Below are 15907 nucleotides of genomic sequence, written 5' to 3'. Positions count from 1 at the left end.
CTTCAAATTTTAAGCCTGACCATAATATTTAAATTTATTTACCATCCATCCAATGGTGGCAACCTTAAGATCAGCTGACACAGATTATTCAGGTACCATAACATAATGAACTTGATTCTCATCGCAGTACATTTTTCATTAGTCTGTGGGATCAGAGGCAAAATTTGCAGCAGAGACAGTTCTGTTCATATTTAATTACAAGAACTGTCTTAATAACAAAAACTGCTGTTTTTATTTCATCTTTCAGAGGCTAAATGCTAGTTGAGATTGTTCTTTATGAAATGAAATGAACAGAAGTCCTGGGTCCAACTCTGTGGTGTGTGATTATCCTATTCTAGTTACTTTGAATTCCTGAGGACAAAATACAGCTTGAAATAGAATCTTAGAATGAATCAAAAGTAAGAAATAGGATGTGTTTTATGTCTCCCTGACTCTCAGCTGGGGCTCCATGGTTGCAGAGGACAGGAAGAAGCTAGTTGTGATCAGGGAATGAATCCTCAAAATCCCCTCTAGCAATTAACTCTATGGAGGAAAAAGAATCTGGGTCTCATTTTGCCTTAAGCATAGCTCTTACAATTGAAAGCAGTTGTCCTGCAGTAATTACATCAATTTAGTGAATAAGGAGGACCGTCTTCTTCTGCATGCAAGTCTGGGTGATGATACCTACCTGTTGCTGGAAAAGTTTCATGGGTGAGATCTTTAATAGTAATACTAGTATCTTAAAACACATTGTGGCAATGATTAGATTTATCTATACCTCATTTCCGTGAAGTCGGCAGAATGAAAGGAAGATAATGTTTTTATAGTAGAATGCAGTAAAACAGACAACTTGGGAATAAAAACGATTGCTCATGTTTCAAGCTGGCCAGCAAGAAGTGACGATCTAAATATAAGAATAGCTCTGGTTATTTAACTATAACTACAAGTTACTTAGGGAAAAAATCATCCTCAAGGGCCCCTTCCAAGTAACTAAAGTTTGTCTTTGCAATGTGCTAGTGGGGCGTCCTCTTTGGTACTGTATATAACATAGCGCTGTAGTATGTTATCCAGATTATTTTCTATTAGCATACCTATCAGGGCTAACTTCATTGCAGCTAGCAGAAAAAATAATGCAAACTGTTTTGAGATTGTTAAAAAAAAATGTATTGGCTCCTGTAATGAAAAAGCAGAGATCATTTCATCAAGATTACTTAATCAGAGACTCAGGGAGTGCCATCTGGACCCATTTTCTCTAAGTCTCTGAACACTACTTTCCTGGGTGTTGGTTCTTTCCAGGTTATATATTGTATTAATTTCCTATGGCTGTTGTAACAAACTACCACAATAGAATGTACTCTCCCGGTTCTGGAGGTGAGAAGGGCGAAATCAAGCTGCTAGCAGGATAATGCTCCCTGGGAAGGCTCCAGAGGGGGAGCTGTATCATGCTTCCTCTCTTGCTTCTGATGGCACCTGTCAGTACTTTGGCATCCTTGGCTTTCAGCTGCACCATGCCAATACCTGCCTCTTTGATCACATGGTCTCTATCCTCTATCTCTGCAACTCTGAATTTCTCTCCTTGTAAGATCCCCAGTCATTGGATTTAGGGACCACCCAATCCAGTTATATTTTATCTTAACCCTATTTCTTTTCTTTTTATAACTTAAAGTTTTATTTTAGATTCAGGAGGAATATCTGCAGATTTGTTACATGGGTATATTGCATGATGGTGAGATTTGGGGTATGAATGATTCCATCACCCAGGCAGTGAGCATAATACTCAACAGTTAGTTTTTCAACCCTTGTCCCCAGTGTGTGTTGCTGCCATCTTTATGTTCATGTGTACCTAGTGTTTAGCTCCCACTTATAAGTGAGACTATGCAGTGTTTGGTTTGCTGCTTCTGCATTAATTCACTCAGGATAATGGGCTCCAGTTGCATCCATGTCGCTGCAAAGGACATTATCTTATACTTTTTTTATGGCTGTTATGTATTCCATGATGTATATGTACCGCATTTTCTTTATCCAGTTGACCACTGATGGGCACTTAGGTTGATATAGCATTTTTGCTATTGTGAATAATGCTGCAATGAACATACAAGTGCCATGTGTCTTTTGGGGACAATGATTTATTTACTTTTGGATATATACCCAGTAATGGGATTGCAGAGTCAAATGGTAGTTCTGTTTTAAGTTCTCTGGGAAATCTCCAAACTGCTTTCCACAGGCTAAGCTAATTTACATCCCCACCAACTGTGTGTAGGCATTCCCTTTTCTCTGCAGCAGCTCCAGCATCTGGTTGTGTTTTTTTGACTTTCTGATAATAGCCATTCTGACTGGTGTGAGATGATAGCATATTGTGGTTTTGATTTGCATTTCTCTGATGATTAGTGATGTTGAGCGTTTTTTTCATATGTTTTTTGGCCACTTGTATGTCTTCTTTTGAGAAGTGTCTGTTCATGTCTTTTGCCCACTTCTTAATGGGATTCTTTTTTGTTTTTTGAAATCAGATTTTTACAGATTCTGTATATTAGTACTATGTTGAATGCATAGTTGGTGAATATTTTCTCCCATTCTTTAGATTCTCTGTTTACTCTATTGATAGTTTATTTTCCTGTGCTCTAGCTCTTTAGTTTAATTAGGTCCCACTTGTCAATTTTTGTTTTTGTTGCAATTGCTTTTGAGAACTTAGTCATAAATTTTTTCTCAAGGCGAATTTTTTTCTCAATGTAAAGAATGATATTTTCTAGGTTTTCTTACAGGATTTTTATATTGTGAGGTCTTATATCTAAATTTTTAATCCATCTTGAGTTAATTTTTGTCTATAGTATTAGATAGTGCTTCAGTTTCATTCTTTTGCATATGACCTACTAGCTATCCCAGCACCATTTATTGAATAGAGAATCCTTTCCCCATTATTTATTTTTGTTGATTTTGTTGAAGATCAGATGACTGTAAGTGTACAGCTTTATTGCTGTGTTCTCTATTCTGTTTCATTGTTGTATCTGTTTTTTGTACCAGTACCATGCTGTTTTGTCTACTGCCGCCTTATTGTATAATTTGAAGTCGGGTAATGTGATGCCTCCAGGTTTGTTCTTTTTGTTTAGAATTGCTTTGGCTATTCAGGCTCTGTTTTCATTCCATGTGAATTTTAGAACAGTTTTTTCTAATTCTGTAAAAAATGACATTGGTAGTTTGATAGGAATAATATTGAATGTGTACATTGCTTTGGGTAGTATGGCCATTTTAACAATATTGATTCTTCCAATTCATGAGCATGGAATGTTTTTCCATTTGTTTCTATCATCTATGATTTCTTTCAGCAGTGTTTTGTAGTTCTCCTTGTGCAAGTCTTTCACTTCTTTGGTTAAATATATTCCTAGGTATTTTATTTTTTGTGTAGCTATTGTAAGTGGGATTGCATTCTGGATTTGGCTCTCAGCTTGAATGTTATTGCTGCATAGAAATGCTACTGATTTTTGTACCTCTATTTTGTACTCTGAAACTCTATTGAAGTCATTTATCAGTCCCAGGAGACTTTTGGTGGAGTCTTTGAGTTTTCTAGGTATAGGATTCTACCATCAGTGAAGAGAGATCATTTGGTTTCTTATTTTACTATTTGGATGCCTTTTATTTCTTTCTCTTGCCTGATTGCTCTGGCAAGGACTTCCAGTACTATGTTGAATAGGAGTGGTGAGAGTGGGCGTCCTTGTCTTGTTCTAGTTCTAGCGTTCAAGGGGATGCTTCCAGCTTTTGCCTGTTCAGTATGATGTTGGCTGTGGGTTTGGCATAGATGGCTCTTATTATTTTAAGGTATGTTCCTTCCATGCCTAGTTTGTTCAAAGTTTTTATCATGAAGGAATGTTGGATTTTATCAAGGGCTTTTCCTCCCAAACCCTATTACATTAATGGATACTTAGCATTAGGATTTCAACATTTGGCTTTGGAGGACACAATTCAACCTACAATATATCCAATAACAAAATGAATGACAGCAGTGTGTTGCCTATATGTTCCCAGGTTCAAAGTCAGCAGAAGGTAGAATATGTCTCTCTCCTAAACACTCAAGCAAAACCATGGCCTGTCATTCACTGGCCCTAATATGCTCATGCCTGAGCAGTCCCATGACCAGAGGGATATGACACCATGTTTGTCAGACATAAGTGCCCTTCCCAGCACTGGAGCACCTAGGCCAGGCATGTAGGAAAGGTTGGCTTTCCAGAAGAACATTAGAAATCATTACTAAAGAGTAATGGGTACCGGATGGCCAAATAGTTCTTATACATCAAGACAATTTAAAATACATCGAAGATAATATGATTAATAAAGTATAAATAAAGTAGATATAGCATAGACATGTGGGTTACTCTTTACCCATGATGTATTATTTTTCTTTTATGTTTTGTTGAATCCCAGTTTTATTGAGGTATGAGTGACTTACATTAATGTGCACATATGTAAAGTGTAAACTTGATGAGTTTTAACATATATGAAACCATTACCACATTCAAGATAATAACTATCTCTATCACCTGCAAAAGTTTTCTCACATCCTCTTGTAATCCACCATTCTCTGCCCTGCCCGTTCCCAGGAACCTTAATCTGCTTTCTGTCCCTACAGATTAGTTTGCATTTTTAAGAATTTTATATAAATTGAATTATAAGTAGGTATTGTTTTGCATCTAGGTTTTCTACTCAGCCTAATTATTTTTTGCTTCTATCCAAGTTGTTGTGTGTATCAATAGCTCATTCATTTTTGTTGTTCAGTAGTATTCTCTTGTATGGCTATACCACAGTTGATTTGTCCATTCATGGTTTGTCTATCCATGGACATTTGGGTCTTTTTCAGGTTTTAGATATTATAAAGAAAGATCTCAATTGGGAAACCTTTACTTAAAATTAGAATGTATTTTATTTAATTATGAATAAATTATGTATAAGTGTGATGTTCACTGCAATATTTATTTAAAATGGTGATAAAATTTTTCCTTTTCCCTTTGCAGATACTGAGGAGAGCAGACAAAAATGGTAAGACCAAAAATCTATAGTTTCTATTTATTAATCTCTTACATTTTATATTATCATATAAATAATAATAAGGAAAAAGGGAGCAGTCCTGGAAAATGACATATAAAATACTACCTTATTGTACTAGTGATCGTTTTAGATAAGTTTTAGACCCTAAATATTCATAAGAAGTTGGCAAAAGGATTTACATTTGAAAGGAATGCTTATGCCTTTGAAGTGAGGAGCTCTGCCATACTTGGACTCTGGCTTTTCCTTTTCATGCTTCAAAAAATAATTTTGCGGCAATAACAGCTTCTATTCATTGAGTGTCTACTGTGTGCCATGCATTGGGCCAAGTGCTTTGTGCATATTATGTCCCAGAATTATTAAGATAAAAAACTGAGACTGGACCCCAGGTCTGTATGACACCCGTCTGGACTCTTCACACTGAACTTTATCGTGGCCTTGGGGATTTTACTGCACTCCAGGAGGGCTGCCTGGAAACCTGCATTGCCAGCTTTATCTCTACCCCATTGTTCCTGGCCACTGCTTTCCCATTTGAAGAGTATGTACTAGAAATGATGATCTATAGCAACAGAGAAGTAGGAGATGGCAACCTTGAAGTAAAAACTTGCTCTGTTGATTTAATGATGACTGCACAATGTCTAATTATAAGTTGTCATAAGCAGTATCTTTTGACTCTATTTTTCCACTGGAAACTTTGTCCCAGAGAACAACAAATAAAAACTTGTATTTTTTTTTTTTTTTTTTTGCTGCTATATTATAAGTACTATGGTAGAGGTATATTCTTGATAAGAATTTCCTGACAAATTTAGGATACAAAGGGTTCTTTCCCTTTTTTGAAATCCCATTTCTTATCTATGGGGAGAGATTACAGGAAGAGTCCAGATCTGACAGTTTAAAGACATATGTTGTGGTCTATTTTACCCTTAAGCAGGCAGATCAAGAAAAGTTTGACTGACAAGACACACCTTTCTACACAAAAGAAGATTATTAATCCAAGGAACAATGTAATAGCATCCCAAGTCCCAGTAATATTTTGTTGCGGTTGGCCATCAAAATATTTTCTCAGACTGTGTTGTGGTGATTGATATATTGTCAGTTCAAATGTGCTTTTTGTTCCCACTTGAAGCATTTCATCATTTTGTTTTTAGTTTTAGTTTTTGGTTTTTCTTTTCTTTTCTTTTCTTTTTTTTTTGAAACAGAGTCTCGTTCTGTCACCCAGGCTGGAGTACAGTAGTGGGATCTCGGCTTACTGTAACCTCTGTCTCCTGGGTTCAAGCAATTCTTCTGCCTCAGCCTCCCAAGTAGCTGGGAACACAGGCGCAAACCACCATGCCTGGCTAATTTTTGTATTTTTAGTAGGGACAGTGTTTCACCATGTTGGCCAGGCTGGTCTCAAACTCCTAACTTCAAGTGATTGGCCCTCCTCAGCCTCCCAAAGTGCTGGGATTACAAGCGTGGGCCACTGCGCCTGGCCCATTTGATTACTTTTAAAGACAGAAATAATGATGGCATCATTTTGTCTTCTCATCTCATCCTTTGATCTTTTGCCTGATACCCAGCCCCAAGGATGCCTGGTGTACAATTGAATAGCCCACCTGTCTCTATGCCACCTGCCTTGCATTTCAGTGTCTGTCTCCAGTTCAGAAATGCTTTTGCTCCCTCTCCACCCAAGCTCCTAGCTTTCTCAGGCTATACTTTCTTTTTCTGTTTGTTTGATTTTTGTTTTTAAGACAGAGTGTTGTTCTGTAGCCCAGGCTGGAGTGCACTGGCACGATGATCTCGGGTCACTGCAAGCTCCGCCTCCTGGGTTCACGCCATTCTCCTGCCTCAGCCTCCCGAGTAACTGGGACTACAGGCGCCCGCCACCATGCCCGGCTTAGTTTTTGTATTTTTAGTAGAGATGGGGTTTCACCGTGTTAGCCAGGATCGTCTCGATCTCCTTATGTGGTGATCCGCCTGCCTCGGTCTCACAAAGTGCTGGGAGTACAGGCATGAGCCACTGTGCCCGGCCTGCTATACTTTCATTTCCTAGACCCCAAAGCTCTGATTTAGGTCCACCCTTACCATTATATGTATTTCTCTTCTTTCCATCAAAATTAGCATAATCTACAGTCAGAACAAAAAGCACTGAACAAAACATTGTGCGCGATTCAACGACTTATGATAACCTCAAATACAGGCTGCATGAAGTCACTTGCACTGGCAGACCCATGTTTCATATTTCCTCACCTGCCCCCTCCTCTGCCCTCCTTACCACCTCTCCTAATGTCCATCCCAATGTGCTGTCAGACTACCTGCCTTTCTGCTCTTACCTCTCAAAATCTTCCACATGTATCCTCCTCTGCAGCTGCTGAAGCACTCAGTCCCCCTGGGCACCCTCCATCTGACACCCTGCTATGTCACCCTGCTGTGACCTCCGCCTCCTATAACTTTCCACCCTCAGTCAGCTTGAGAACACTCACGCTTTGCTTATGTTCCTGCTCAAAGGCACCTTATCTGGGAAACCTCCCCCAGTTCCCTCGACAGAGCCCCACTCTCTCCCTGTGCTCTCAGCACTTTGGCACATATTGATTATTGTCCTTAAGGTGGAGACTGCTTGTTGGCTGGAGATTGTACTTCTCTAAGCCAAACATGCCTCTCTAAGGCAAGGAACTTGTGTTACAAGTAGATGGTATGCGCAGCCAGTACTAGGTGCTCAATAGACGTTTGTTTAATGGATTATGAAGAAAATACAGTATATATAAAGAAAGAAGAAATTCTGTCATTTGTGACAACATGAATGGAATTGAAGACCATTATGCTAAGTGAAATTAGCCAAACACAGAAAGACAAATAGCACATGTTCTCACTTATATGTGGAGCCTGAAACAATTGAACTAATAGAGGCAGGGGGTAGAATGGTGGCTACAGAGGCTGGGGAGTGAAAGGAGTAGGGAGGTAATAGTTGAAGGGTACAAAGTCTCAGGAGGAATAAGTTTTTTTTTTTTTTTTTTTGAGATCAGTTGCATAGCATAGTGAATATAGCTAATCATTGACTTCCGTACATTTTAGTATCACTGAGAGTAAATTTCTTCTAATGTTCTCATCACCAAGAAATCACAAATATTTGAGGTGATAGAGACATTAATTAGCCTAATCTTTCCACATTGTATTCAAAAATCATAACATCACTTTGTATCCCATAAATAAATACAACTGTAATTTGTAAATGTATGATAAAAATTAAAATAAAAAAGAATTGAAGATGTTCTGCTCCATTATTTCTCTCTCTTCTCTCTGTCCACTTTTCCCCCTGCCTTTCATCCCGCCTTTCTCTTCTCCCTCATTCTCAGTGTAAAGTTGGAGGGAGGCAGAGTCAGGCAGATTTGGGTTTAAACCACAAGTATGCTACCTAGGAACATTATAGAAAGCGTAGATAATGACATCTACCATGTCATGTGGTAATTATGAATAATAAATGAGGAACTATCCGTAAAGTTGCCAGGGAAGTGCCTGGAATGTAGTAACAACTAAACACTTGCTCATTCTGCTGCTATTATGATTAATATTATCTCTACTGCTACTGAAAGCTTGAGCTGTTTTTTGTGCTGTGATGATTTGGCTATCTGAGATACTTTTTAACATTTTAGTTATTTCTATTGCAGTGGAGTTTAGTAGAAAAGAAAAATAAAGCTATTTACTATATATGGAGCATTTGAAAGGGAAAAGGATAATGGATAATCTAATGTAAATGAGAAGATACAAGCATATAAAAGTAAGCATCCTTCTGTACCATGTGTTCATGGCATTCTGTATTTGCAAATAGACAGCTGCTACATGTATTTGAGCTCTTGCTAACAGACCCTCATGTGATAGAATCCCTTGTGGACAGCATAATTGATGACAGAATAACGAAAGGAAGAAGAGGCAATAGGCAGTATAATTGTTCGCCTGCCCAGAGGACGGATTTAGCATTTGGGATCTATCTGACATCTGACAAAAAAGAGAAGCTGCTGGATAAATTGGGCGGGGCGGGAGGGATACACATTAGCAATTAGCTATAATAATGGCATCTTGGAGGGATTTTTTTGGTCGGTTGTTTTTATAAAATCATAGGCTAGGATCCTAAACATAAAGATAGGCCTCAGAATAGGATTGCTTAGGAGAGACGCTAGTGCTTTGAGCCAAAGAGCCCCAAATTCAAGTTTTTAGAAATGTAAAACTTCTGAGAAAGCTCATTTATGGATTGAATGAAAATGGAAATGATACATGGGTATTTATACAATTTGAAAAAATATTTTTCAAATTTAAATGTATTTTATTTTAAAATATTTAATTGAGAAATAAAGGTCAAATATATTCAAGGTATATAATATGATGATTAGATAAATGTATACATTGCATAATGCTTACAATAATCAAATTAATGAAAACGTTCATCACCACCCATCGTGTACATTAGAGACCCAGAACTTGTTCATCTTATAACTGAAAGTTTGTACCCTTGACGATCATCTCCCATTTCCTCCACCCCCAGCCCATGGCACCCACTATTGTACTCTCTGCTTCTACGAGTTCAACTTTTTCAGATTCCACATATAAGTGAGATTGCACAGTATTTGTTTTTGTGTGTGGGGGCAAGAATATCTTTGAAATCTTAGTAAGAGGCAAAATGAAAAGCTTCATAGTAGTGAATAGCACCATTGAATTCCTCTTGTTGATTTATACTTGCTAAGATCTGCTATCATTCGTGATCAGTAAGTAGGAAGGCTATATGGGTGGCACAATTGATCCATGTTTAATCACTGTTCCCTCTAGGAGATTGTTATAGTTCTCCTCAGGCCTTTAGTCCAATCCAGCAACCTGCACATGTTAAATTTGAGGGCAGAGATAGTGCCTGTTTCACATACCTCCAGGTCCACTGTGGTGAGCAAAATGCCTGCTGCAACACAGACGTTCATAACTATTTGTGAATTATTTGTAAGAAATGCATAACCAACAATTTCACTGAAGAAATACAATCATATATAATTTAATCAAACCAAGCACTGATTTATCTGTTGTTTATTAATAGTGTTCGCTAAAATGTATGGAGGACATATTACGAGCTGAGTCTTACCCTCTGTGATTTATGTACATTGTCTTCAATCATTATGACAAGCCAACAGAATAAGCAGTTTAGAGCAGTGGCGAGAATGTAGGCTTTGAGGTCAAACAAGCCCATGCTTGGCTGCGCCTCCTTCTAGCTTTATGACCTTGAGCAAGCTGCTCAACTTCCCTGTGCCTCAGTTTCCGCATCTGCAAAGGAAGGATAATATTACTTCTCATAAAATTGCTTTGAGAATTAAATGAGATTATGCCTCTGAAACACTTATCCTAATCTCACACATAGTGATAATTGCTCAGTATTTTTTGCTATTTTTATTATGTTCCCTATTTTTTAAGTGAAGCAAATGAAGCTCAGAGATGTTAGATAACTTCCTCCAGGTTACATTGTATGTTAACAGTAGCACCAGATGAGTGAACCCAGGTCCATCTTACTTCATATTTGGTGATTTTTTTTTCACTTTGTTGTATATGCACCTATGTATGTATTTCAGACTACAAATATAGAAATATAGTTAAAGCCTGAATCTGTATACATCTTGAATATGATGTTCTGGCGCTCCAGTATGTGGTAGTTTAATTGATTTAATGCATTTGATGCTTCCTTGGTAGTCTGAATTATGAATGAATGACTAATACACCTCCAGAAAATAATATTGGCAATGAAAATCCTAGCCTAAGAATATTTGATGTCGTATTTGTGTATTTAGAGATACTTTAAAGACGTCGTTGGACTATGATCAATTCATTTGGAATTGATTATAAGAATTGTAAGAATTGGTAAGATTTCCAAACTGGTCACCTAAGATTTGGTTTATTCTGTTAACATGTAAAAATATGACCTTGAGTAGAAGCTGGAACAAAGGTTCGGTATGTATGAGTATTTCCAATAAAGGCTGGGTCATCACCTAGCAACACGTCAGAGTCCCGCAGAGCTCTGTGATTCTGTCTTTTGCACTTGGGAATAAGGCTGTCCTTTGATGTGAGCCACTCAGTCAAGCATCACCACCCTGCTCTGGGCTCTCCAGACCCTCTTATCTTCTAATCAGGGCTCCTAGCCCCAAATAAAATGGAAAGATTAAAGGCTGGGCCCTAGAAATGAGGAATATTGGCATAAGGCTGGTTTGTATTTCATTATTCCTCATAGTTTTTGCAAACATTTTTGGGAAAATGATGAAACTGAGAATCAAGTAGCTTATAAATTAGTGGAGTTCTCACATAGCTCTGTACTCATATGTTAACTCTCAGGTACACACAGACGCCTCAACTACACATCTACCAGCTCGAAAGTTAAAGCAAAGTCTATTAGAAGTGATTCATTTAAAAAAAAAAAAAAGCCCTCACAATGACCTTTTTGAAAGAAATGGCTCCTCCACCACTGCAAAATATGTGGGAGAAACCCAGGTGTGCAAGTTCTGACTGCAATGATATTTTTAATAAAATAAAGGAAAAAAATTTTCTATTTCCATAGTATGACTTTTTTTTTCTAAAATGCAAAGCACTTTCACACCCATAAATGTGTTACTTTTCTGCTAAAAGCAGAAAACGGAAAATTCTTATCTTTACATAGTTGGGTTTATAAGCTGCCACAGAAGAAACAAACAGAAAATTTAGGTTCAGTTTCCTGGGCCCACAGGATGGTTCCCATGGGCTGTCAGCGGCTCAGAAATCAGGTCCTGCTCCAATACCAGATCCTGGAGGGCACATAGCATAGACTTATCCCAAAATGTGGCTTCTACCTTAAGTGCTTTCTGTAATGGGGATCTGTGGTAGTCATCCCAACCTTCCTTTCCTTTCTGTTCCTGCAATTTAAACGTCTACTCTGCTCCATCTAGATCCCAGAGATATGTAGCATAATAGTTAAGTTTATATATGATTTTGCAGTCAGATTACCTGGACTCAAATCCCCATTCCACTTACTGTGCAATTTGGGTAACTTAATTTCCCCACCTGTGAAATGGAAATAAAGGCAATGCCTCTCTCACAGACTTGTTGGAAAATTAAATAGATCATACACAGAAATTCTTGGAAAGGTGCCTGGCCCTTAGGAAGTTCTTAATAAGTGTTAATCTATTTTCATTTTTTCATCCTAATTATTTTTAAAATTTTTATTTATTTATTTATTTATTTATTTAGAGATGGAGTCTCACTCTGTCGCCCAGGCTGGAGTGCAGTGGCACGACCTTGGCTTACTGCAACCTCCACCTGCCGGGTTCAAGCAATTCTCCTGCCTCGGGCTCCCGAGTAGCTGGGACTACAGGTGTGTGTCACCATGCCTGGCTAATTTTTTGTATTTTTAGTAGAGACGGGGTTTCACCATGCTGGTCAGGCTGGTCTCAAACTCCTAACCTCACGATCCGCCCACCTCGGCCTCCCAAAGTGCTCGGATTACAGGCGTGAGCCACTGCGCCCAGCCTTTTCATCCTAATTCTTGTTCTTATTTGGCTAGACTGTGAATCACAATATCCTGGTGCTGAATTTTTCACATGGCAGTGCCCAGAGGTCTGTCCGTGACCACCTTTCTAAGACCCCAGAGCTGCACTAGTGTTTGTTCTGCCTTTGCTCTGGTCATTCAACTTTTCTTATTGTTTGCAAACCAATAATCCTAGTTGAAATTCTCGTGTGTTTTGGAGTTGGTGCTTTGTGCCCAGACGCCTGATTTGCCCCTCTGGATGTGTCTCCATCTCAGGACAGGAACCACCAAGCAACCCTTGCTCCATCTAAAAGTTTCAGAGGCTTCCATAGCTCTTCTCTTTCTCTAGTAATTCCACATCCAATCTATTAGCAGGCCCTGTTGGCTTCACTATCAAAACATCTTCAAAACCTAGTCACTTCTTGCTATTTCCAAATCTTCAACCCTCGTTAAAGCCTCCTTAATCTGGCACTTGGCATACAGCAAAAATTTCCATATTAGAGCTATTGAAGACTTCAGAAAATCAGTGGCAAAGGTGATAGAGATAAGAAAACCCATTTGATACTTTTGGATATATAATTAGCAGACTTGGTAATTATTTGGAAGTGTTAAGTAAGAGAGATGAAGGTATTTACTGACGTGTACATATGCAAGATTGTGTGTGTTTCAGATTTCTAGTTTCTGACTTGAGTAACTAGATGGATGATGAGGCTATTAACTTCTTTATGGTTATGAAAGTGTCCTACATGTGAAAAGCTTGATTTTGTTGTAATATTGGTCACTTTTAGTTATGAGAGTTCTCCTGTGAATATCTGTTGATCTAGTAATAAGTGATATTTCTGTGTGTTTCTTAATATTCAAAATCACACCTAAGTTGTTAAAAATACCTAAAAAAATGTAATAGCCTGTATGTTACCAACTTTTTATGGCCATGAGAATATTGGTTTAGACTTTACAAGAAAATATTACAGTAATAACAGTAAATAATCTTATTAAAATATTATTATGCTATGTTAGGCATAATTTTATTTAATCCTTATAACAATATTGCAAGGAAGATGCTGTCATTGTCCCAATTTTATTTATGAGTAATCTGAGACATAGGCAACTCATCCAATGGCATGGAGTGAGTAAACAGGATTTGTATCCAGATTTTCTTCTAACCCAAAAGTCTTAGCACTTAAGTAGGATGCTTCATTTGCTATGGCTCATCTCTGTAGCAGAATTGTGCTGTTGAAGTCTAGAAATACCAATATTTCCACATGGAGAATCCTAAATGATTCAGTGTAAAAAATGACAAAAATATTTGAAATTATTTTGGCTATGTTCCTGTTTTAAGGTGGCATGGTATGATGGAGAGTTGGAACTTTAATCTGCTATTTGTTCATTCATTCATTCCTTTATTTGCTTAATACTTTGTAGTGCCCTTTAAATGCCAGAGACTGTGCTAGATGTTGGGAATACAAAGACAAAAGAATACATATACTTTAGTATACATTTACTAGGATGTGATCTTAGACTAATTCATTAACCTCTCTGAGTTCATTTCCTCATTTTTTGAAAATAGGAATAATAAGAATTTGCAGGGCTACTGGGAAGAAAAAGCCAAGTAAATATATGTAAAGTCCCAAGGATGTTGTTTAAAATATTGTGAGTAATCAAAACATGTCAGTTCCCCTTTGCCTTCACTAATTTCTTATAGGTCCTAAAGATATGATTTCTTCACTTGTGAACTAAGGAAGGCAGACTATAAAAAACTGAGCCCTTACAAGATTTTATGTTACTAGGACAAATTATATACTTGTGTAATCAACGGAACTCATCTTTGATTTTTGCACATGGATTTGAGAAAACTTAGGCAATAAACTCTAAACTCTTAGGGATTTGAGGTGGGGTAAGGGCATGGTGGTTGGGGACAACATTGTCCTCTGGGAGCTTAGCATCTTCTTGATAGATGAGTCATGTACACAGAGAAAATTGAATGTTTTTCTCTTTTTTCATTTTTTGAAACAGAGTTTTGCTCTGTTGCCCAGGCTGGAGTGCAGTGGTGCAATCTCGGCTCACCACAACCTCCACCTCCAGGGTTCAAGAGATTCTCCTGCCTCAGCCTCCCAGGTAACTGGGACTTCAGGCGTGTGCTAGCACGCCAGGCTAATTTTTTGTACTTTTAGTACAGATGGGGTTTCCTCCTGTTAGCCAGGATGGTCTTGATCTCCTGCCCTCGTGATCCACCTGTCTTGGCCTCCCAAAGTGCTGGGATTACAGGCGTGAGCCACTGCGCCTGGTGAAAATTGATTAATTTTCGACATCAACGTCAACAGCAAAACTCTGCTATAGAGATAAGCCACACCACATGAAGCATCAATAATTTTCAACGCGTTTACAATGCAAGAGGCATCACTAAGCCAAATGAGTGAGAAAACACCCTAATGCATTAGAGTTCTGAGGAGGAAGAGGTTTCTGGGATAGGATGGCCTAGGAAGGCTTATGGACTCATTGTCCTCAAATACATCTCCAAAGATGAGTAAAAATTCAGATAGCCAGCAAAAAAGAAAGATGATTATCCATTAGGACGAATTCAGTTTAAGTGACAAAAACCTAATTCAGATTAGTTAAGGTAAAATTGGGAAATAGTTGGCTCCTATAATTGGAAAAAACCCCAAATGGTAAAGCTTTGAGTACAGCTTTATGTAGGTGTTCAGAAATTACTCTCTTTATCTATCTCCTTTCTTATCTCTACATCTCAATTTTGGTTTGTGTCTGGCTGGTCTTCCTTTCAGGTAGGCTTTCTTACCAGGGGTGGCGAGATAGTACCTAGAACCCATCCCACCAGTTCAACAGGTCAGAATAAAGAGAGAATTTCTCCTTTACATTAATTTTAGCAAAAATCTCAAGATTTTCTCTGATTTATCAACTAGTCACATGCCCATCCTTGAAGCAATAACTGAGGGATTGGATGAAGTGGTTTTCTAGGCTTAGATTATACACACACCCCCAGAGAGGGTGGGTGCATAAAGCTGCACCTCAAATAGAGTGGGAGAGAGAGCAGATGATCTCTCAAGCAAAAATCAGTGTTTCTACAAAAAGAATAGAGAATAGATGTTGACCAGGCAAAATTAACAGATGTTCCTCTTTTTGAGGGTAAACTAGCTGAAAAAGCAGTGATTATCCAGTGAGAATGCAGGTATAGAGGAGGGGAAATACAAGCAATTTGATTATGTATTGTACTCCTCTTTCTACCTCTAATGCCTGTGTTAAAATATTTAGTTTTCATTTACCAGTGAAATTTATCTACAAATGGAGTATTCTTCACATTGCTAATTTTGAATCTACATCCGCTACAAACTAAATATTCCTCGGACAAATGTTTCATCTGTCATTCTACGAAAGCCTGAGTAA

The 15907-nt window shown here is 38.0% G+C and overlaps 1 protein-coding gene across 1 annotated transcript in view; it reads left to right on the top strand.

Annotated features, from left to right (window-relative positions):
- The window catches only part of NECAB1 (N-terminal EF-hand calcium binding protein 1), a 190976-nt gene that overhangs the window by 4953 nt on the left and 170116 nt on the right, over positions 1 to 15907 (top strand). Inside the window, exon 2 of the mRNA XM_011970102.1 lies at positions 4980 to 5004. Within this exon, the coding sequence (XP_011825492.1) occupies positions 4980 to 5004 (25 nt within the window). The remainder of the gene's footprint in view (positions 1 to 4979; positions 5005 to 15907) is intronic.

Source organism: Mandrillus leucophaeus, unplaced genomic scaffold (genome assembly GCF_000951045.1).
Source record: "Mandrillus leucophaeus isolate KB7577 unplaced genomic scaffold, Mleu.le_1.0 Scaffold928, whole genome shotgun sequence".
NCBI lineage: Eukaryota > Metazoa > Chordata > Mammalia > Primates > Cercopithecidae > Mandrillus > Mandrillus leucophaeus.
Note: the sequence above shows the minus strand (reverse complement) of the source record. Positions and strands in the feature narration are given on the sequence as shown.